The sequence below is a fragment of the Hibiscus syriacus genome, unplaced genomic scaffold (genome assembly GCF_006381635.1).
Source record: "Hibiscus syriacus cultivar Baekdansim isolate YM2019G1 unplaced genomic scaffold, ASM638163v2 tig00117021_pilon, whole genome shotgun sequence".
In the NCBI taxonomy this organism is placed as follows: domain Eukaryota; kingdom Viridiplantae; phylum Streptophyta; class Magnoliopsida; order Malvales; family Malvaceae; genus Hibiscus; species Hibiscus syriacus.
The window spans coordinates 87,391-110,892 of NW_024063527.1; the positions used below are offsets into that span (position 1 = coordinate 87,391).

The 23,502-nt window shown below is 34.3% G+C and overlaps 3 protein-coding genes and 2 pseudogenes across 5 annotated transcripts; 4 read left to right on the top strand and 1 right to left on the bottom strand.

Moving 5' to 3' along the window:
- Window positions 1-434: 434 nt before the first annotated feature.
- Window positions 435-4,741, top strand: LOC120195867 (annotated as a pseudogene).
- A 294-nt stretch (window positions 4,742-5,035) lies between these two features.
- Window positions 5,036-20,079, top strand: LOC120195868 (type III polyketide synthase B-like). Of its 2 annotated transcripts, XM_039197803.1 has the most exons (3): window positions 5,036-5,039; window positions 14,250-14,257; window positions 18,986-20,079. In XM_039197803.1, the coding sequence occupies exons 1-3, from the start codon at window positions 5,037-5,039 to the stop codon at window positions 20,019-20,021; spliced, it is 1,047 nt and encodes a 348-aa protein (XP_039053734.1). In that variant the 5' UTR covers window position 5,036; the 3' UTR covers window positions 20,022-20,079. The 2 variants fall into 2 exon arrangements, with proteins under 2 accessions (XP_039053734.1, XP_039053733.1); XM_039197802.1 differs by lacking the exons at window positions 5,036-5,039; window positions 14,250-14,257 and adding an exon at window positions 18,782-18,917 and having other exon boundaries at window positions 19,030-20,079.
- LOC120195869 lies at window positions 8,261-11,806 on the top strand. Of its 2 annotated transcripts, none has more exons than XM_039197804.1 (6): window positions 8,261-8,372; window positions 9,061-9,218; window positions 9,952-10,115; window positions 10,196-10,342; window positions 10,553-10,842; window positions 10,942-11,806. In XM_039197804.1, exons 5-6 carry the CDS (start codon window positions 10,711-10,713, stop codon window positions 11,686-11,688), a joined length of 879 nt encoding a protein of 292 aa, XP_039053735.1. In that variant the 5' UTR covers window positions 8,261-8,372; window positions 9,061-9,218; window positions 9,952-10,115; window positions 10,196-10,342; window positions 10,553-10,710; the 3' UTR covers window positions 11,689-11,806. The 2 variants fall into 2 exon arrangements, with proteins under 2 accessions (XP_039053735.1, XP_039053736.1); XM_039197805.1 differs by having other exon boundaries at window positions 8,333-8,372; window positions 9,049-9,218.
- On the top strand, window positions 14,492-16,225 carry LOC120195841 (annotated as a pseudogene).
- A 226-nt stretch (window positions 20,080-20,305) lies between the features above and the next one.
- On the bottom strand, window positions 20,306-23,475 carry LOC120195870 (ER lumen protein-retaining receptor erd-2.2-like). Its single transcript, XM_039197806.1, has 6 exons — window positions 23,134-23,475; window positions 22,267-22,466; window positions 21,542-21,682; window positions 21,372-21,452; window positions 20,651-20,775; window positions 20,306-20,544 (listed from the first exon to the last, which is right to left on the bottom strand). Exons 1-6 carry the CDS (start codon window positions 23,354-23,356, stop codon window positions 20,496-20,498), a joined length of 819 nt encoding a protein of 272 aa, XP_039053737.1. The 5' UTR covers window positions 23,357-23,475; the 3' UTR covers window positions 20,306-20,495.
- Between the last annotated feature and the right edge of the window lie 27 nt (window positions 23,476-23,502).

Sequence of the window (23,502 nt, forward strand, 5' to 3'; positions counted from 1 at the left end):
ACGTACGTTAAAGATTTTTTTACTTTGGGTTTGTTTTGTTCTTGGTGGTAGATGATCCTGTGTGGTCGATATTTGGGTTGACCCCACCTTTGGGACTCTTCTTTTTGCAGTTATGAATGAAAAAAAAATCTTTGTCTGTCCTTTAAATCATTCATTTATGTTCCTTTAATATTTTTCCTCATTTGAACCATCCTTCTGTCGGTCTGTTCTTCGTTTGTTTACTGGATTTCATTTTTACCTGGTGTTTATTCATATATTTTTTTTGGTTTATATGGCAAGTTGGCATCAAATTGATTTTCAAAGATTTTAATTTTGGTCCATTTTTAGCTCCCTAAGTGATTGTTGAAAGTCCAGGCTCTTCATCTGATGATTTCAAGTTATATGTTTTGGTCCCTTTTCAGTTTTTTGGAGATACTCTCAAATTCTGAATTCCAATTTACAATTTTGGTTAGATATTGAATTTTGGCGTTGTTAATGCTTCTGGTTTCAATTCAATTGCAGGATTTTTCTGGCAGCGTCAAATTCACAGTCAGCTTTTGCATGGACTTAAAGTGAAGATTAGATTTGACCAACTGGGCTCATTTCCTGCAAAATAAAATTTGTACAGTTTAGGAATTTGAACCTAAGGAATAAGTTTGAAGTGCTTAGTGATAGCTTGAGTATAATATTGATTCAGTACGGAAATGGCCTCAAGAGTTGAGATTGATGAAGACAATGAGAACAAGGGAAGCATGTGGGATTTGGAGCAGAAGCTTGATCAGCCAATAGAAGAAGAGGCTGGGAGGCTTAAAAATATGTACAAGGAGAAGGTAATTTTTCAATCGATTGGGTTCCTCTCTGTTTATGTCTTTGTTTTCTAGGTACAAGGTCTCCTTTTGAGGTTAATCGAAATAAAGTAGCTCTCGGTCTTGGTTCATGTTAATCTACATTATTAGGGGAACAATTTAAAGCCTTTACTTTGCATAAAATTGTAATTCATTTTCAGTCTTCTATGCATTTTAAGTGATTGTCTGAGATTAGATAAATGCAAAATAGCATGCACAACACTCGATTTGCTTCGAATAAATGGGTTTTGATGATATTGCAGTTCTTTTGTTATTTGGATCAGTTGTAGTTTCTGATATGGTTTCAATTCCCAGCAGAAATCCTCCTCATTATTGCTTCTGCGGCTTGCGTTCCAAAGTCTCGGAGTGGTTTATGGTGACTTGGGCACTTCTCCCTTTATGTTTTCAATACATTTCCTGGTAAAATTGAAGACCCAGAGGATGTTGTTGGAGCTCTTTCGTTGATTATATACTCCCTTACTCTTATACCGCTCCTGAAGTATGTGTTTGTTGTGTGTAAAGCAAATGACAATGGTCAAGGTGAGACATGATTTCAGCAAATAAAATGCTTCTCAATACATCGCAGCACGCAGAACTATAGACTTGAATAATTGTTTCTTTCATTATCCTAGTCAACTTCAATAATACTAACACTAATTTCACCTTCTTATCTTTTAATTGTTGATAACGAATCCTTCTCTTTCTGATGCTCATGAGACACCATTAGAGCCACACGTCGTTTTTGTCTGCAGGTGGAACATTTGCTCTATATTCATTGCTCTGCAGACACGCAAACATAAAAACTATTCCTAATCAACACAGGACGGACGAGGAGCTAACAACATATAGTCGTTCTACGTTTCATGAACAATCATTTGCTGCCAAAACAAAGAGATGGCTAGAGCAACATGTGTCCAGGAAGAATGCGCTTCTTATTCTTGTCCTGGTTGGAACATGTATGGTCATTGGTGATGGAATACTCACTCCTGCGATATCAGGTATATTTCTTATACCCCGCATGCTTGACTTCCAATGAATGAAGAAAAGGATCGAGATGCCTTACGATTTACTTGTCAAATTCTTCTTAATCGGTAACATGGAAGTCTTACTATACTCTGAAACCTAAGTTACTTTTCCGATCAAACCAATTAGCGAAAAATTTTGGTATCAACTTGATTTTCTACTTATTAGTTGTAATTGGTCATACAGAACATTGAAATTGGGCAAACACCTGAACTCATCTTTTCTGCTCCCCTTCACGATTCTTGAATAATGCCGTTTTTACCGTCCAATTTGAAAACATTTGCTTCTGTACTTATCGCTAAATGCCAACACTTGGAAGACTTACTCAGTGATGATACCACACCTTCTAAAGCTAAGATTTAGGATATATTCCAGACGTCATAAACTATGTGCTTTTTTCATTTATTACTATTGTTTTTATCAGTATTATTTCTTAACCAATTTTACTCCATGGAAATTGTGCAAATATATTGTTGATATGCTAATGTCAGCACAATCTTTTGCTCCCTCTCTTGGCAGTTCTTTCGGCCGCAGGGGGAATCAAAGTGAACCATCCACAGATGAGCAATGGTACCTCCTTTCTCTTCCTTAAACTTTATTCTTTCTTTGCATCCTTTGTTCGAACACATTCGAAAATATTTAGCTGGGTTTTTATAAGACCGGTACTTATTTTCGTTTTCCATTATGCAGGTGTTGTCGTGGTTGTGGCTGTTGTAATATTAGTAGGTTTATTTAGCATGCAACACTATGGTACAGATAAAGTTAGCTGGCTCTTTGCTCCAATTGTGCTTATTTGGTTTCTTGTAATCGGAGGCATCGGCATATTTAATATTTGGAAGTATGACAGCAGTGTTTTAAAAGCATTTTCACCTATATACATCTACCGGTATTTTAAGAGAGGAGGGAAAGATGGATGGACCTCTCTTGGGGGTATTATGCTTAGTATCACAGGTAAACTAACTGTCATATTGTTTATATCCCAAATATTTTCCATAAATTATCAATTTTAAGTTCATAAACTTGCACCGAAGCGGATGAAATGATTTTGACGACTAAAGAATCATTACAGGTACCGAGGCACTTTTTGCAGATCTATCCCATTTTCCAGTTTCTGCTGTGCAACTTGCATTTACTGCAGTTGTATTTCCTTGCCTTCTCCTAGCATATTCCGGACAAGCTGCCTACCTTATGAGTAATAGGGACCATGTGGTTGATGCATTTTATCGCTCTATCCCGGGTTTGTTCTTATATCTATTTTATGGTCATTATATTCCTGTCTGATAAGGTACTTAGTTGATAAACGTGGTAAGAGTTTATTTGCAGGATCTAATTACTTGTTTATAATGCAGATAGCATATTTTGGCCTGTTTTTGTTATTGCTACTGCTGCTGCTATAGTTGCAAGTCAGGCTACCATAACAGCAACCTTTTCGATTATCAAACAATCCCTTGCACTTGGTTGTTTTCCGCGAGTGAAGGTTGTACATACGTCGAAGAAGTTCCTTGGTCAGATATATGTTCCGGATATTAATTGGATTCTTATGATTCTTTGCATTGCTGTTACTGCCGGATTCAAGAACCAAAGCCAAATCGGAAATGCTTATGGTAAGTTATTATGCCTTCTTACATTTATCGAAGTTTCTTAATGCATCGTTCTGTTGAAAATTTGTCTTGTAGGAAAAGCCCCATCTCGAAATATTTCTAAATTTATACGAGATTTTGCGTAGAAAATCTTTTTGGGTTTGCTGATAAATGTACCTAAGAATTACGCTTAATTGTATCATAATTTATGTTAATTCAGGGACAGCTGTGGTGATCGTCATGTTGGTAACGACGTTGCTTATGACTTTAATCATGATTTTGGTTTGGCGATGTCACTGGATTCTCGTTCTCCTCTTCACCGGCTTGTCATTTGTTGTAGAGTGCACATATTTTTCTGCTGTACTCTTCAAGGTTAATCAAGGTGGGTGGGTTCCTCTTGTTATTGCAGCAGCCTTTTTGCTAATCATGTATGTTTGGCATTACGGTACACTGAAACGATATGAGTTCGAGATGCATAGTAAGGTTTCGATGGCTTGGATTCTTGGGCTTGGCCCTAGTTTAGGATTAGTTCGAGTTCCCGGAATCGGATTAGTCTACACTGAGCTAGCAAGTGGTGTGCCTCACATATTTTCCCACTTCATCACTAACCTACCTGCAATCCATTCCGTGGTTGTTTTCGTCTGTGTGAAATACCTTCCGGTCTACACTGTTCCGGAAGAAGAAAGGTTCCTTGTAAAACGGATTGGACCGAAGAATTTCCATATGTTTCGTTGCGTCGCTAGGTATGGCTACAAAGACCTTCATAAGAAAGATTATGATTTCGAGAAAAAGCTATTTGACAATCTCTTCTTATTCGTGCGGCTCGAGTCAATGATGGAAGGTTTTTCAGACTCGGATGAATATAGCCTGTATGGCCAGCAAACCGAGCAGTCCAGGGACGGTATGTTGAATAACAATGGCAACACAACTTGCTCCTATGTTGATACCACGACTTCATCAGTGGATTCAATCATGCTGGTGAGATCTCCAATGCATACAAGTGCGACGGTAAGATCACCGGGGCAAGTAAGCAGCCAGACTGAGACCGATGAGTTGGAGTTTTTGAATAGCTGTAGGGATGCTGGGGTGGTACACATAATGGGGAACACAGTGGTGAGAGCAAGAAGGGATTCGAGATTTTACAAAAAAATAGCAATCGACTATGTATATGCATTTCTTAGGAAGATATGTAGGGAGCATAGTGTGATTTTTAATGTTCCACATGAGAGTCTCTTGAACGTAGGACAGGTTTTTTATGTGTAAGTGCTAGTCAATTTCGTAAATAAAAACCAGTGATTTACATTTTAGTTTATCTACTCCTGTTGCCCAACTAGATTTCATTAATTGTTACGTTAAACGTCTATTTTTAATGAAAAATTCTTTAAGTATCAAAAAGCCAACTTGAACTATAAACCTGAAAGTGTATTAAGCCAAAAAAAAAATGTAAACCCTACTATAAATTGCTGGCAGCCACTGGATTCTTATACTGATCTTAGATGTGTTTAGGGTTTCGATCCAATTTGACGGGGGCCGGTTTTTTATTTTAAAAATTCAAGTTCGAGTCAAGTTGAATTATTTGTAAAAATAAGGTCGAGTTAAGTTTAGAATTATGGTAAAAAAAAGTCTTGATCGACTCGATATAATATTATAAATATCTCTTATACAGTTAGAGATAATTGTAATAATATGTATTTTTATTTTTTATTTTTTAATTATGCTCTTATTTTATTTAATATTTTTTGTATATAATTATATCTATGTTGAATTTAATCAAGTGTGAGTTTTAACCTAAAAAATTAGATCTATATCAGGTGCATGTAAAAGAATTTATTTTTCGAGTCAAACTCAGATAGACTAAAAACCTGATCTGACCTAACTCGACCCACAATCGTCTCTAATTATACTTACAAATTGCGGAATACTCAATTTAATAAAAGCTTCATATATATCTAATCAAAATGAAAGCGTCTATCTTAAAAATTGAATTTCCTTCAAATATATATTTATTTTATTGTTCGTATCATGAAATTTTATTTGTCTCTCTCATATAAAATGATTTATATTATTATATTTATATTTTTAAAACTATATTTAAATCTATCACTAACGTTACCTACAATCACTACTATTTAAACACGGGAGAGTCTAAAATACAATTTGTTAATATACGATTAAAAATAATATAAATCGGTTGTAACCGATAAAACCGAACCGAAAATTTTATCGAGAGCATAATTTTTTAGGTTGGCATGATAATATTTTAGGTTGAAATTAAAAATATTACCTTTTCATACTATATTTTTAACAGAAATTATTATAAATTATATATTTTTTGGTTATCAACCCTCAAACCACAACAATATATTGATTATAATCGAAATTATTAAAAATTGCATAACCTTTTAGGTTGAACACGATAACATTTTAAGTTAAAAAGCATATTAAATCAATCTCAATTTAGATTGTCGTACAATTAAAAAACCATTTAAACACTAAAAACTATCATATTTTTTTTAGCATATCACAAGTGTTAAAAGTTTGATAAGAAACACTTGGGTTAGTTTAGCATTATTTTTGGAAAGTAACTTTTAAAAATAACATAAAAAATAATTTTTGAAATAATTTTTCGATAATATAATTTAAAATTTAATTGTTTGTGATTATTGTAAAAATGTTATTTTAAAAATATAAAATATCTATTTTAGATATTATGTTGTAAATTAAAAATATAATATTTAAATTATATTTACGCTTATTAATATTATGATATACAAAATATATCAACTGAAACTATAATGAAAATATATTTTAAAATAACTCATTAAAAATATTTTTATATATCAATGCTTTTTAACATTTATATTTTAAAATATTTTTTAATTATTTTGATTTAACCATAATTACTTATTTCAAATTAAAACTAAAATAAATTAAATGATGTATTTATCCTCTTAAACATTCAAAATAGACAATAAAAAGATATATATAAATAGTTTTAAAATAAATTATTATTATATACGAAGTATATCAATTTAAACTATAATAAAAATATAAATAAATATATATAATGGTAATAAAAATACATTTTTTATAACTCACTAGTAATTAGGAGTGTTCAAAACCGCATACCCAATTTTTCAGGGTAGTATATTTTTCGGCTCGTGATTTGGCCCGTTAAGTCCGAGTACCCGGTAGTCAGGTACTCGTAAAATTTGGGTACTCTTTTTTCAGGGTCATCGGTATCATGTTCATCTATTTTTTATTTTATTTAAAAAAAATCAAATAAAAAAATTTAAAAGTTTATTATACACAATCCATACAAAAAAATTAGTGATTTAAACTTTTATATATATATATTGTCGGGTAGGGTCGGGTACCCGGTTATAAAAAAATTTCGGCCCAAACCGACCCAACTACCCAAAAAAATCACGGGTTGGTACCGGATTCGATTTTAAGTTTGGGTCGGTAGGTCAACGGGCTGGGTCAACCAGGTCGGATATATAAATAATAAATTTTATTTATCTTTACGTAATTAAAATAAATTATTAACCAATAAATTATTTTTTAAGAATATTTGTATTAAATTATTGAAATAAAATGTAAATACATAATTAATGAAGTAAATCGAATTTCAGAGTTTTTTCCTTGACAAAATGAAAAAGTCAAAAATCTCAATTTTTTTTATTGAAATTACTTTTAAATAACATTACCAAATGTAGCATGCGCAATGTCATACGGTATCAGCTGAACACGTCATATTGATAATATGAAGAAAGTCTCTTTGTCGCAACATTCCGAATAAAATAATTATATAGTTATAGCACGAATTTGGCTGCACAAATTTATAATACCACCAACAATACAAGGGTGGGACACGTTTTAGTACATAATTAATTTATGTTAGGTTCAGTGATAAATGTGAAAGCGGCTGCTCTTTTTTCTGTACCTTAAATGCTCCATTCAAACTTTGCTCTCATCTGGATGGTTATATCAATTCAATTAAGATTTTTAATAAAATAAAATTTCTGTTGTTAAAAAATTAAATACTTATTAATTATTCAGTTAATTATTAAAATAAAAAATTAAACTGTTAAAGACATCTAGAAATATCAATAACAGCATCGTGAATATAATACAATGAGTTGTAAAGATTATTTTTATAATATATCCTTTTTAATGTTAAAATTAGATTTATTATTTCATAAATCAAATATTAATAGTTATATGAAAAGAATTAAGTATTTTAAAATATTCCATTTGAATATTATTAAAAAATTAGATATAATTAAATTATTTAATAAATTATGTAGTAAATTTTAAAAATTTAAAACCTGACGATATAAATAGAGTAAATTGTATTAGGATGATCGTCTCTATAGTAGACCTATGTAATATTTGATAGGCAGTTATACCAAAAAATAATTTTACAAGATAATCTGACTTATTAAACAAATATAATAGAAACATAAATTAAGAGATCTCAGTGGTTAAAGGGATAATAATAAATCTTAAATTCAAACACTAACAATTACAATGTATTTAAACATTGATGATTTTTATATTTTTACTTATATTTTTAATCAATTCAATTTAATAAAAAAATAATAGAATAGTGAAAAGAACGGGGACAGATGAATGACAGGTATATATAATAAAAGCATACAGTAATCTTTCCATTCTTACTGCAAAATAATAAATTAGCTAATCAATGTACAAGAATTTCTAATAGAATATTGTGACGATGCAAAATATATCTAGAAGGAAGGCGGTGAGGGTCAAAGAGCGACAGTCCCAAAGACCAGAGAAAATCGTTTTGGGTTTTGATTATTGGGGTGTTTGGGAAGGGAAACTTCATTAGTCAAACTTTATTTATAATACAAGACTGGCAACCATAAACTCTCATACCCATCTTCTTTTTTGTATTCTCTCTTCCCCCTTTCTTCTGGTATTCTTCCCTTCTCCCTCTCTCATTTTGGTTTATTTATTAGATTCAGTTCCTTGTATGTTATTTATGTTTGTCTCAGTTGTTTTACGAGATATTTTTTACTATTTTATACATGAGATGAGATTTTGTAGTTGATGTTTTGTTCTTTTAGAATATAATTTATCCTCTGTTTGGAAGGGGAGAAAGAGTAGGGAAATGCAAAGAATCTTGTTGTTCTAAACTTTCTGTTTTCTGGGATTTCTTTTGGTCTTCTTTACTTTTTTTTTTAACTTTTTGGTTTTGATTTATTTAAATTAACAAAAGGCCAAAAAGTGTTTTTGGCTCTTATTTCTTGGAGAGAAACGGTTGTTGTTTACCATATTTCGTTCCCCTTTACCTAATCATAATAATTTTTATATACTCGATCTTTTCTGGAAGATCGTAATGATTTCTCATGCTTCGTACTTTTCAAGTTCTTTTTTATACTTGTTACTTTTAGATTGAACTTGAATTATCTTTATAAATTTTGAAATGGGTTTTGGCTCTAAGGTAATTCGATAAACGATCAAAGAATTGGTGTATTATAAAGATTCTGACTAAGAAATGGAAGATCATAGCAATCTATGATCTTCGAGCATACTATTCAATGGCATGAGATAGCTTTTGGTGAGTTGGATTTGTGCTAATTTATTTTGAGTTTCTTATACAGGTAAACTCGGAATCAACAACGAGGAGATATGGATGAGAATAGAAAAGCACACCAAAATTGTGCTAATGCTGCTAATCCCTACCATGAATGTGGTGCATATTGCCTAGAAAAGATTGCTGGTGGCAAGGGATATAAAGAAAAGGACAAAAAGATATTAGGTAATCAATCTTTCACCCTCATGCTAGTTTTTCTCGATTTATCTTTACAAAACATGTTATTCCACAGAATCCCTTGAAGTTGTTCAATTATGATTATTTTTTTGGCATTTTTGAAGATGATCAATTAGTTTTAGGAGTGCATAGGAAAATACCGGAATCCCTTATGCTTCATGAACTGCTGATTCATGATCGACTTGACATGATTTATGCAAGGTGGATGATTGAAATATAGTTAATGGTTTAAGAAAACAAATAAAAGTTTATGTGTGGAACTAATTAGTTGAAAAAGTGAAATTATTTAAAGCAGCGTTGTGTTTCGTGGATGCAGCAATCAGCATCCATGTAGAGGAGGTTTCGTCTATCTTTTATAATGTCACTGAAGAAAAAGCAGAGACCATGAATCTAGAAAGGATAGCTTGAATTGTGTGATAGAAAGTATGGAAAAGGAACGTGCCATTTTATGTATTTATTGGCTCGACCTGAGGGAAAAGATATATGTATTTGGAAAGTATCTTTGTTTCCGTAACAAATGCAGTTTGGTTGAGTATGAAGGATATATGTTTTTTGTATACCTGAAAATTAAGGTCCCTTTTGTTCTTGGCTGATATAGACATGTTAAGTCTAACCTAGAAACTTTGGTTTTGTTAGGTTATCTCAATGATATAAGCACAAGGTAAGAATCAAAGTTTTGCTAATCTCTTTCTAAGAATGGGTTTTCGTCTTGAATTGTTAGGTAACCGCTATGGTACAGGAGAAGCTGTGCATAACAAAAGGACTAATGATGGGAACAAACGCAACCAAATTGCCTTAAAGCATCTAATCCTTACCATGAATGCGATGAAAATTGCATCCAGAAAACTTCCAAAGCTGCTACTCTGGGGATTGGAAAAGAATCAGGTTTCCAATCGTGATTAAAAGTTACTTTATTTTGTTGATCTCCTTCTAAAACTAGCTGTCTCTGTCTTTTTATATATTAGATAATCGCAACGGTATAAAACAAGATGACTCTATCAGAAAGAATGACAAGGGACTAGTGCACCAAAATTGCATAAAGTCATCAAATCCATACCACAAATGTGATGAAAATTGCTTCAAAAGAAGTACAGAGGCCAAAGCAGAATCAGGTTTCTGATGATATGATTTAGAGATTTGTTGTATTTGGACATGGTTAAGATATTCTGTTTCGAGGTAATTTTAAGTCGGATACACTTTTGAGATGTATCTCCACAGGCTTGGTGACATCTAACGACTTGATTCTCCCTCGAGATGTATGATTTCTTTCAACTTGCAAAATTCGCTGTTATATTTTCATGACTACAGTCTTCTCATTGTAGGTTCCAAATTCGTTGATGCTTCCAGAAGCTTTGACCCGAAAAAGAAGGGATCTGAGTCTCAGCCGAAATCCTCTCGAGCACTTGAGATTGCTCCTGCCCTAGGTGCAATTTACCATGGTGACCAGGAATCCCTTCAGTCTCATTTATATAGGGAGAAGATGGAAGAAGAGAATGGTGAGTCTTCTTCTTCTTCTGAGCGACACTCTGAAGCGATTTATTCCCAAGATCAATCTTCCGACAAGGCCCAAATTCAGTACTCCCAACCATTGCCTATCTCTGGCAAAATCACGGTTGGTCCCTCACTTTTTTCATGAACTCGCAAACCCTTACATGTGAAAGTTTAGTAACTCCCACATTTTTATACATGTAAATCCCCTCCTCTTTGGCAGTCTCCTGGTGATGCACCAGCCAAATATGAAGCAAAGAAGGTTCTAAATTCCGCAAAGGTAAGTTCAGATGCAAATACCGAGGATGCAAAAGAAGATGCGACTAGCTCAACCTTTAGTTTCTCAGGGATCATTCGAGCTTTAGCAGACGGTGATCAGGAAGATGTCAAATCTGTTATCTCTGATTCATGTGTATCAGTCGGAAAATACCATGTGAAAGAAAGCCTCTCCTCGACCCTACAGTCAATTCTCGATAAACATGGAGACATAGCAGCTAACTGTCAGTTGGAATCGGCTTCTATGCGTGCATATTATTTAGAGTGCTTGTGTGCTGTAGTTCAAGATCTGCAGTTCACTTCGTTCAAGCAACTGACCAAAGCAAAAATTAAAGAAATGTTTGCTGTTCTCAAGGATGTTGAATCTGCCAAAATTGATGTTAGTTGGTTGCGTGGTCCGCTCAATGAAATCTCGGAAGCCGTTGATCTTGTTAGTCAACCACAAACTTTTGAAGCCAAAAAGGCAAAGTATGAAAGTTCTTTAGAGTCGATAAAGAAAGAACTGGAATCTCAAATGGAAAATCTAGCTGAGAAAGAAAAGGAGGCTGCCGATGCTCAGGAACAGGTTGCCAAGACCAAGGCTCATTTGGCTGACATGGAGAATGAATATTCTCAGCTGGACAAAACTCTTTCGTCTATTGCAACTATCACGGAGAAGTTCAGGGGCAAATCTCTGACAAGTGAGTTCCTTTGATGGCGATCACGAATAAAGACGGTACATTAGTATTCGAATACCAGACACATTGCTTCTTATACTCGATAGTGGCATCAGTAGTTTGCATAGGCAATTATATATAATCTGATACTTGGCTTTAAGGAAGAAGTGTAGTGGTCGGTCTTAGACCCGATACTTGGTTCATAAAAATGGGTTGCATAACCTCAATCCTCATGGACATTTGATTATATATTTGATTTGTATTTTGAAATAAAAGCATATAGGACAGGAAATGAATCGAACGTTCAGCGAATTGTTCGGCGTGAAGTTCGTTTATGTTCGTTTATTTATTAAACGAACGAACATGAACAAAATTTTTGTTCATTTAATTAAATGAACGAACACGAACATATGACTCGTTCGTTCATTTACTTTCGATAATATATTCATTTACTTTCGATAATATATTCATTTATGTTCGTTCGTTTATGTTCATTTATGTTCGTTCGTTTATATTTGTTTATGTTCGATCATTTATGTTTAGATCAATTTCTTTAGACTCGTTTAAAATATTAAGGCCCAATAAATTTTAATTTGATACCCATTAATATTTTAAAATTTAATTAATTTTAAATATAAAAAATCCAAATCAATTAAATACAATTTAATTATAAAGTTGCAACTTGCAACGTATACTAATGAATTTTATATAATTATTGTTGTTGCGGTTTATGTTCGTTTACGTTTGTACATTTATGTTCATTTGCGTTTGATCGTTTGTGTTCGTTGACGTTCGTTTATTGTGTTCATTTACATCCGTTCGCTTATGTTTATTCATTTGTGTCCGTTTATCATTTAAATGAACGAACATGAACAAACACGAACAAACTACATTCTTTAACGAACGAACACGAACAAGAAAATTTTTGTTCGTTTATGTTCGTGTTCGTTCATTTGTTATGTTAAAGTTAAATTAACGAATATGAACATACTTATGTTCTTGTTCGCTCAATTCGTTTACAGGACTAAAAGCAGGCTGAAGTTGACTTGACCCGGTTTTGGTTCATGGTGTTGGAGGAGATAATTAATATGCCAATTCTTTCATGTGGCATGCAATAATGCTTGTTTGACATTGTAAAAACGGATTCGGGACTTTTGTAGAGAAGATACGGAAGAAATACAACAATAACAAAACTTTAAAACCTACAGGTAAAAACATCATAACCTCTAATATTCTTATAACAAAGTAATCAATAGTTTATAGAAAAAAAAAAGGTGAACTATACAAATGGTTATTGACGTTAAGAGTAAAATGTTTTCCCCTTTTGATAATTTAAAAGTAACGATTTAGTTATTGACGTTATCGATTTAATAAGTTGATCACTTATCATTAACATCTGGTATTGGGATAATAAAACGGAGAGTTTTGAATTAAGATTAAAAGAGGATGAACCAAAAATAATTATATCATTGATGAAAATTAAGTTGAATTTCTTCAATTTTGTCACTTTTTGAGAGCATGAGAGGGTAAAATATTGAGCATTTAGCTCATCCTCCCCATTTCCTTCATCTTTCCTTTATCCTTCTTCCCTCTCCCAAATCTTCAATAGGAACCATAATTCCCAAGAGTTCAAAAAGATCATTTTTAGTGTCTAAATCATCATTTCGGGTTGAAGAAGGTAAGATGCTGATCTTATCTTATAAGCTTTAAGAAATGCTCCACATCTTCCATAAAAGATGATGTAAAACAAGCTTGGAATTTTATGAGGGTTTTAGTCATTGGGATATTATAAGTTTCATCCATGACATTCTCATCTTTCTAAATTCGTTTTAATGTCTCTCTCAATCTCTTTTTGATGCTTGTTTGATTAGTAAAAGGAAGGAAAAAGTGGAAATGAACTACTCAATAAGCCTATTTTTGTGATTTGAACTAAGATAATATACTTTACACTTTATGGTAAACTATAAGATTGGTCACTTTCGTATTAGTTTTGTACATCTTTTCTTATTGGATTCAAAAAATATAATATTTGGGCACTTTCTTTTTTATTTAACTAAGATATGATCATGTTCGTTTTTATTTAATTAAGATGTAGTCACTCACCTTACCAACTTTTAAATGTTTACTTACTGAAATTTTGACTGCCATTAGTAAGGAAAAGTGAGGAAATTAAATGAAAATGACCACGTCTTAATTTAATAAAAACGAAAGTAGCCAAATATTATGTTTTTCAAATTTAATGAAAAAAAATATAAAACGAATACGAAAATGATCAATCATGTAATTTACCCTAAACTTTACAACGCTTCTTGAACTTTATAGATGTGTGCTTTATTTGTTGGTTTAATGCATGTTGATTGTTTTAAATATCAAATATATTAATTGATCAAACGGATGAATGTTTTGTTAATCATGTGTAAAAATGAGAATACATAACCCTACATAATCCTACACTATAGGGAAATGGTGATTGGATTGTCAGCCATTTTTCTTAGTTTCTGCTTTCACATATGATGATATGATCAGTGATTTGCTGTTTTTTACAGGTTTGAATGGTTGATATTCTAAAGGACAAATTATGTCCTTCCAAACCCGAAAGGACTTACCGTTTTGCTTTTTAAATGCATCCGGCTTTCAGAGAATCTTGTAATTGGCTACTGAGATTTGTCTTCTAATCTCCATTTTTTATTTCTCCAATGCTTCTAGTCTGTCCAAATCATAAGCTCTGAATACATAGTTTCTCACATTTTTCAAACTACAATACCTAAACCCCATATCTCAAATTTTGCTCTTTCTTCAATACAAAAAGATGGGGCTGTTTTTCACTTGTGATCAGTTTTGATGCTGATGGCTTTGATCACTGTCTGCACTCTATCAGGCATCAAGCAACTCCCATTCTTCGTTTCTTAGAATTCTCATTGAGATCAGATGTAAGTAACAATTAACGTTTCTTACTGGTTTTGCAGATTGTTATGATCCTTTGGATCCCAATGGGAACATCACAGTTGTTTTTTACATTAATCAATGGATACCAGAAGGCTATCTGGTCAGTATGCCATTGACAATCGCTTGAAGATTTCATTTTCAAATCATTTACTATCTGATTCTTCAGGGCGCATTGGTTTATAGGCAAGGGTAACAATTCAGAATTACTATCAATATCGCCATGTTGATGAACCTGGTTGGACATTGGGTTGGACATGGGCTAATGATGAGATAATCTTGTCTATGTCCGGCACTTTCGCGACCAAACAAGGGAATTGTTCGTCGTTCAAGTCGCAAACTGCACCTCATTCCTGCGAGAAAAGCTCCGCCATTGCTGATCTTATGCCGGATGCCTTACCAGACACAACGACAGATGATTGTTGTCATGTTGGACTTCTTGCTGCTTGGGCCATAAAAGCTTCTAAGTCTTTTTCGTCATTCTAAATGAGTATCGGAAACTTGGGGGAGAATCCGAAAGTGCAAGCGCCAATCAATCTTACTTTAATGGATCCTGGTCCTGGTTATACTTGTAGCTCAATTGAAGAAGCTGATCCCACAGCTTATTCTGATATTGGGGGTAAAAGACAACTCCAAGCTTATAGTTAGTACACAGTTCGACTTTATTACCATCCATTTCATTCACTAAATACCCGTATTCGACACTCTCACTCGACTCCGAGTAACAAGTTTTCTTCTGTTTGCCAGCAACATGGAAATCAACATGCACTTATTCCAGCTTTGTTGCCAATCCGGCACCTGTATGCTGTGTTTCACTCTCAACGTGTTACAACCCCAAGATCACATTTTGCCCTGATTGCAGCTGTGGATGCAGATAAAAACACAGTTTCATGCATATGGTGGGTTAAATCGTCTTTATCTGTAATCCAAAACCATAGTTTCCTACCTTCAGCACTCATCTTCTGTTTCTTCATGCAATGCCACCAGAGTAGGTTACGGTGCCGGAATCGGATTCATTCGATAATCAATATATAGTGCAATGCACCGATCATATGTGCCCTGTTCGAATTCACTGGCATGTTATGAAGAACTACTTCACACACTAGAAAGTGAAGCTGACCATCTCAAACTACAATTACAAAAGAAACTACTCAAACTGGAATGTGCTGATTCAACATCCTGGATTCAGTCAGAGTACAACAGCCTATAGCTTTAACAGTACAATGCTTCCCTCTTTTGGAATCTCGGGTACTTGTTTTGTAACCAAATATTTTGATTCAGTTTCCAATATTTCTTGCAATGACCAGGGTTGATATGGGAGGAACTGTTGCAGATGAGGTTGCTCTATTTTGGGGGATTTCGTACTATAATGAGGAGCTGATTAGTGCTGATGAAGATGAACCTGGTGCACTGTCCACACAGATTTTACCAAGGAAGGATTTGGATTCCTTCACACTTGGGAATGGTTGGGCGTTGCCTCGAAGAGTGTATTTCAATGATGAAAACTGTCAAATGCCTCTTCCAGACACTTTCCCCATGCTACCAAATCACTGCTCCAGCTTGCAAAATACCAGACCAGTTTTTCTTCTTTTTATCTATCCGACTTTCAAAACATTTGCTATCTGGCTTTGATAAATAAAAGGGTTTCATGTCAAAACGAGCATCCCACGTTTATCCAAATGATCATTCTAGTCACATTTTGTTTTTGTTTTTGCATTTTAATCCAAATGTTTTAAAGCTTTTATCAAAATAATTTTTATAAGATGGAAATTGTTAGTTGATTGAAGATTAATATATATTATTGATGTGATATATACTTGTATTTAATTATTGATGTGGTACATGTCACATTATTACTCTGATTGACGTGATACATATCACGTCATCACTTTAAATAACATGACATATAGACGTGAAATGTCAACCGGAACAAAACTAGGATTGAAAATTGAGAGGGACAAGTGACTATTAAATATTTAAATAAAAAAATTGAGAAGAACAAAACTCTTAATTAATATATAAAGTGCCTAAATGTTATTATATCAAAATATTTGAAAGGTACAATAGTCCATACAACAAATGGCTTTGTCCCTGCATGTCAGCAATTCAACGCATGTAAAAATACCACGTTAATAATCTATTTAAATTTTAGTTAACTAACAGTTTTCATTTAATAGTGATCATTTTGATCAAGTGGCATAGATAGAGAGATCACTACTAAAAGTAGAATAAGAGTTAGAATGATAATTCGAATAAACATTAGAGGTTAATTTTGCATTATACCAAATAAAAGCTCTCTATGAACTTTTGAGTCATCTTGATGCATTCAGTGTGAAAGGGTGGAGCATTTGCCATATAGCCAAGGCTATAATTCATTGTAAGGTATGAGGGTTTTTTTTAACATATTTACAAAGACTCCACCAAGTAAATTAAGGTGGCGTTTGGTTCGCTGAATTGTTTATGAGGGAATTGAAATCTGTGAAAGAATTAGAATATGTAGGAATTGGATTCCAATTCCATATTCTGTTTGGTTCGCAGACATGTCAGATGAATTTGATTTCAGTAATGTAAAATGACATAATTGTCCTTCTTATTTTTTTTACTTTATTTTAGTTTATTCTACAACTTACATGTAGTAATATATCATAAAAAATTAAAAAATATTAAATTTTCATTTTATTGATTGATTATTCATTTCAATAAATTATAAAAATCATGCTAATAAACATTATAAGTTAAAATCATCGCAATCGAAATATGTTAATAAGTTACCAAAAGATAGAGCAATATTTCGATACATTCTAATCGGAGTATAATTAGTTATTAAAAAATATACCAAAAACTATTTTTATTCAATATATAAATTAGAAACTCGACCCGACATGACTCAAAATAATAAAAAAATTATTTTTATTCAATAAAAACATTTACTTAGTTGAAAAAATATATATATAGAGGGGTATTATTGTAATTATTCCTAAATATATAAGGTGAAATTATATATATTTTTCGGGTCGGTCCGTTTTTTTCACCCTAAATCCGAACCCGACCTAACCCGAATATCACACTTAAAAAATCCGACCCGACTCGACCCGAATATCACACTTAAAAAACCGACCCGAACAAAATAAAGTTTCATCTTACCCGACCCGAATATATGAATTAGAAATCCGACCCGACCCGAAATAATAAAAAATTATTTTTATTTAATAAAAACAATGACTTAATCCGACCCGACCCGAATTATATATATTTTCGGGTCGGTCCCGTTTTTTTCACCCTAAACCAGAACCCGATCCAACCTGAATATCACACTTAAAAAAACCCGATCCTCGACCCGAATATCACACTTAAAAAACCTGACCCAACCCGAACAAAATAAAGTTTCATCCGACCCGACACGAATATATGAATTAGAAATCCGACCCGACCCGACCCGAAATAAAAAAAATTTTATTTAATAAAAACAATGACTTAATCCGACCCGACCCGAATTATATATATTTTCGGGTCGGTCCGGTTTTTTTCACCCTAAACCCGACCCGACCCGACCCGAATATCACACTTAAAAAAACCCGATCCGACCCGACCAAAATAAAGTTTCACCCGACCCGACCCGAATATATGAATTAGAAACCCGACCCGAAATAATAAAAAAAATATTTTTATTCAATATATGAATAAGTTACCAAAGGATTGATGAGGGTAGTATGGTCAAATTTCAATTCCCTCCAACAAGGGAATTGAATTCCATTAGGGATTCCAATTCCCTTGAAAAACTTGAACCAAGCATGGGAAAGTGATGGAATTGGATTCTAATTCCCATCAATTCTAAGAGATTCCATCCAACCAAACGGCACCTAAATGAAGGGTTTTGCAATAGAAATACAGTAAAAAAGCAGATTTAAACCTCAAACCAAACCTCCAACCGACGGTTGTTAAAATCAAGAGCACGAAGTTCTTGCTTCACAACGACCCTTTCTCTATATAATAACAACGGCACCTTTTACATTTTCACTACTTGGAATCAACAATCCACAACTCCCTTTGAGCTTATTCTAAAAAAATGGGATTGAAAATAATATATATACCGCAGCATACGAGAAAACTCAGTAACGCTTCAATTGAAAGCAAAACAACATGGGGAGTGAAGAAGAACCACAAGAAGGATTCTCGAAGATGGTGAACCCTGGAAAAGCCACAATCCTGGCTCTCGGCAAGGCTTTCCCTCACCAGCTTGTCATGCAGGAGTTTCTGGTTGATGGCTATTTTAAGAACACCAACTGCGATGACCCCGATCTCAGGAAGAAGCTAACCCGACTCTGTAATGCCGTGAAACTTCCATCTCTACCACTGTTGATCCATTTTTTTGGTCTTAACTGAAAACAAAAGTTATTATTTATTAACACGTTTCCATGCATTTTGGGTCCTGACAGGCAAGACAACTACTGTTAAGACAAGGTATGTGGTGATGTCGGAAGAAATCCTGAAGCAGTACCCTGAGCTTGCCATTGAGGGACTCCCTACTGTGAAGCAGAGACTGGATATCTGTAACGATGCGGTGACGGAGATGGCCGTTGAAGCCTCTCGAGTTTGTATCGAGAAATGGGGTAGGCAGATATCAGAATTAACGCACTTGGTGTACGTTTCCTCGAGTGAAGTTCGGCTGCCTGGTGGTGACCTTTACTTGGCCAAAGGACTAGGACTCAGCCCCGACACTCAACGCGTGATGCTCTATTTCATGGGCTGCTCTGGGGGTGCTGCTGGCCTTCGTGTAGCAAAAGACATTGCTGAAAACAATCCTGGAAGCCGGATCTTGTTAGCTACTTCTGAAACTACAATTATCGGTTTCAAACCGCCAAGTGCGGATAGACCGTATGACCTGGTCGGTGCAGCACTTTTCGGCGATGGTGCTGGAGCTATGATAATTGGCTCTGATCCAGATTTGAGCATCGAGATACCTCTCTTCGAGCTTCACACTGCAATCCAGAATTTCCTGCCTGATACCGAGAAGACGATCGATGGGAAATTTACGGAAGAGGGGATTAGTTTCAAGCTTTCAAGGGAGCTTCCTCAGATAATTGAAGATAACGTTGAAAGTTTCTGTGAGAAACTAATGGGAACTGTTGGATTGACTGACAAGGACTACAACAAGATGTTTTGGGCAGTTCATCCTGGGGGGCCTGCGATCTTGAACCGAATCGAAAAACGACTAGATTTGTTCCCACAGAAACTAACTGCCAGTAGAAGAGCTTTGATGGATTATGGAAACGCTAGCAGCAACACGATTGTGTACGTGCTGGAATACATGATAGAAGAGAGCTTGAAGAAGGAAGAGAACCGAGAAGAGAGTGAATGGGGCTTGATTTTAGCTTTTGGACCAGGAGTTACCTTCGAGGGTATTCTTGCAAGAAACCTGACAGTATAAGAATAATGTCGTCTTCTATTTTGAAAAAGTTGCATCTTTTACCATAATATCATACTGAAAATCAGTCCTCCTATGCAATGGGAGACCTTAATCAATTCAAGTTTCACAAGGAATCTATGTGAAAAGTTCGAACTCTTAATCTACATAATCATATTTATTTCCTTATACTCTGTGAAAGTGAAGATTTGTATGCCTGTATTAGAGAAAAACACATCACATGTAGGAATAGTCTATAACAATTAACTTCATATAAGCAGAAGATTAGTATTCGACGCCGAAAATTAATCCATTTATGCAATGTTTTATTAATAAATATCCACCCAAATCTTCTACACCCCCAAATTTACAAACAATCCGCTAATTTTCAGTCATACGAAATGTGTCCTGAGAAAAAAGCAGAACTTAAACAAGGATACAAGTTAGAACTTTCTTCCCGCAGCATGCTCGTCGACCAAAGCAAAACAGCATCTTCACTTATACTACTCCAGAAGGAAGACGGAGAACAAGCTGCCCTCCAAAGACACTGCAAAACATAATGGATTATATAAGCAAACATTAACGGACATGAGGTTGATTATGGTATTTAGTTATACTTGTATACCACACATTATAATGTTAATGTAACCAACCTCTTGACATAATAGTAACAGAAGTCCGCTAAAATGAAAGTTTGGACAATTTCCGATATAAGAACCATCGAAGGCCACAATCCGTAACCCAGGGCTACCAGCAAATGTCCTCGACTGTCTAAAACCTGTTGAAAGCAGTGGCAATGAATTAATATCATAATGTGATTGCCCTTGTAAAAATTCACAACGCTTCTTCAACCAGCATCATGCAAAAATTTTCCCCTACATGCAGAACTACTTATGTTAACATAGAATGTAGCTAATTGAAATGACATGAATGAACATCAAGAACTTATCTTAAGCAATATGCAATCAGTTCAACCTTCAGGATCATTCATCAAGCAGACTCAAGTAGTCCATTATTTCCCATGTTCTAAGAACCGCGATGGTGGTCAAACTGTTTATATCACCAGCTTCCGGTTCAATAATAATTAATTAAAAAATTAGAAAACTATTAAAATAAATAATTAAAAAATGGTTTAACCAGTTGAACCACCGGTGTTTGACCCCAGTTTCAAAATTTCCACTTATAACCCACCAGTTTAACCGGCTGGTTCGATCCAGTTCTGACAACCATGATTATTTAAAAAGAAGATAAATTTTACCGACAGACTGGTATCCATTTAATGCTCCAACTGTGCCTCAATTTAAAATCTCCTGAACTTTAATAAAAAAATTGACCGAAACCAATCACATTCAACTTCTGGGCACAAGATCAAACCTGAAGAACCCAGTGAGCACAGCTGAGGAACCTTGCAACACCCAATGCAAATACATAATGAGCTGTGAAAGGCTCAACAATCTGAAAGCACAAAAAAGAAGATGAATTACAGATGGTAATCTTATAAATAAAGGTTCTAATTGTTTATCTAGCATTCAAGCAATTTATACCTTAGTATTTTGCATCACTCGCAACTGGGGTAAAACTGAAACAGCTTCTAGATACACACAGAATGCCCAGAAAATGCGGTTCACTAGATTATGAGATGTTGAGGGATGAATAAATAGAGCCAATACTGCACATGGGACAAGCTGCATTCAAATTCAAATGTCAGGATATGACTCCAGAACATGTTCAGAAAAAGAATCCACTTGAGCAACAAAGAAGATAATTGTACAGTCAGTAATTTTCTTCAATTGGTTACATGATCGTATCCATAAATCAAAATACAAAGGATGAGGTACATGGTGACTTTTGTGGTGGAATTAGAAACAAACAGCAATAAGAAAATCGAAGACCAATAATAACTCAATAGACACTTAGAAGATTAGCAATGATTTAAAGAGCAACATGTGGGGGGTAGATTTCTTATTTTTCTAATTTGTAGATCTGCAAGCCAATGGAAAACACTGTCATGTAATGGAGAATAACATTAGCAATCTGCCTCCGTAAGCAAGGCTAGCTGTTTCATGTTACATACACCTCCGTTGATAAAGAGGAAAAGCACAAGCTCTACTGCAAACATAACCATCTCTTGACTACTAAAACATGAAATACAGGAGACAAAACTGGTACAATTCACTTCTAGATCCAGCAATACATAGGACAGGGCCGCATATATAGTTACATATAATTCCAAGTAAAGAAAAAGTTGATATGACGGAAGAAAACTCACAACATAATATAAAGCAAAGTTGTCCTTCTCTTCCATGTAGCTGGACTTTAGTTTGAAACGGATCATATAAATAACCCATAAAGTTGTACCCAATGTGGCCAAATCAAGAAGGGTATGGATATCATATTCCATGACAAAGCTACAATACAACCTAACAGCTAGAAAGATAGCTGTTAGTTCCTGGGATTTAAGCGATAGTCCTGCAACCATTCAATTTTTTTATTGAATGAGTAAAACCAATAAAAACTTTCTTTAAATATTTAACCAATAACGGAATAACCTAGAGCTAATTAATTCATTCATTTAAGTAATGTAAGCAGGTGACCAAAATTAATAGGCACACAACATTTTAACATCAAACAAGTATTATGCAGGCTAGGATTTTCACTTATGTGCGTGAGAGAAAAAATACTTTTGCACCAAAAGCATCTATTTATCAATCATTCTAGCAAGCCAACACTTAGGGAAAACACTAAAAATAGCAAAAGCTACTCCTACAGAAGAATTCGCATATTACAGAAATAGAAACAGTGAAACTCATGGAATTCCTCAAACTAGTAAAACTAACAAAGAAGCGCTTGGGCATACAAATTACCATAGGATAAAAACATACCAATCGTATAAAATTCATGAAACTTGTGAGACAAACAAAAATTCATGAAACTAGTGACACAAAGTTGCCAAACCTAAATCAGTAAAATTTTGCATATTGATTATCCTTCATGAGTTTTTTGAATTACTAAATTAGGGGGGGGAAGCACCCATGAATGAAATTTAAGCTAAAAAAACAAAACAAAACCATTCTAATAACAAAATCTAGAATTTCTGCATTGAGAAAAAAGAAACTAAAGCTTTATTCGAAATTACCAGCACAAGTCTTCTCCCTTGTGAGCTTATATATAAGGACAGAGATTCCGATGGAGTGGACAGCCTCAGCGGCGACGAAGAGGTTGTCATGGTCGTGTACGATGAATCGAAGGAGAACAAGCGCTGCCATCCCCGATACGACCGCCAAAAAAGCCTTCACCTTCGGCGGCTGTCTCCTCACCCACATCGACACAGCGTGGATCGGCCTATGATTTGCCCTCATATTTATTCTCTTCTTTTCTTTTTCCTTCCCCGGAGAGAAAGTGGGGGGAAATTTTTGGATTTGGAGAAAGTGGATTTTGTTGATTGTTAATGCAAGTCTTTTGGGGGTTGACGTCAGAGTTATGTTTTCTTTCTACTAATCTAAAG

Bases quoted from the DNA above. Each gene is read 5' to 3' on its own strand.
- LOC120195870 (XM_039197806.1), bottom strand. From the start codon at position 23,356: ATGAGGGCAAATCATAGGCCGATCCACGCTGTGTCGATGTGGGTGAGG. The intron at 21,453-21,541 runs GTATAAATTGCT...TTGTGCTTTCAG, and splicing joins GAGTGATGCAAAATACTAAG to ATTGTTGAGCCTTTCACAGC. The intron at 20,776-21,371 runs GTTTGATCTTGT...TGCTTTCAACAG, and splicing joins GTGCTCACTGGGTTCTTCAG to GTTTTAGACAGTCGAGGACA.
- LOC120195868 (XM_039197802.1), top strand. From the start codon at position 18,836: ATGCAGGAGTTTCTGGTTGATGGCTATTTTAAGAACACCAACTGCGAT. The intron at 18,918-19,029 runs GTAATGCCGTGA...GGGTCCTGACAG, and splicing joins GAAGAAGCTAACCCGACTCT to GCAAGACAACTACTGTTAAG.
- LOC120195869 (XM_039197804.1), top strand. From the start codon at position 10,711: ATGGAAGAAGAGAATGGTGAGTCTTCTTCTTCTTCTGAGCGACACTCT. The intron at 10,843-10,941 runs GTTGGTCCCTCA...CCTCTTTGGCAG, and splicing joins CTATCTCTGGCAAAATCACG to TCTCCTGGTGATGCACCAGC.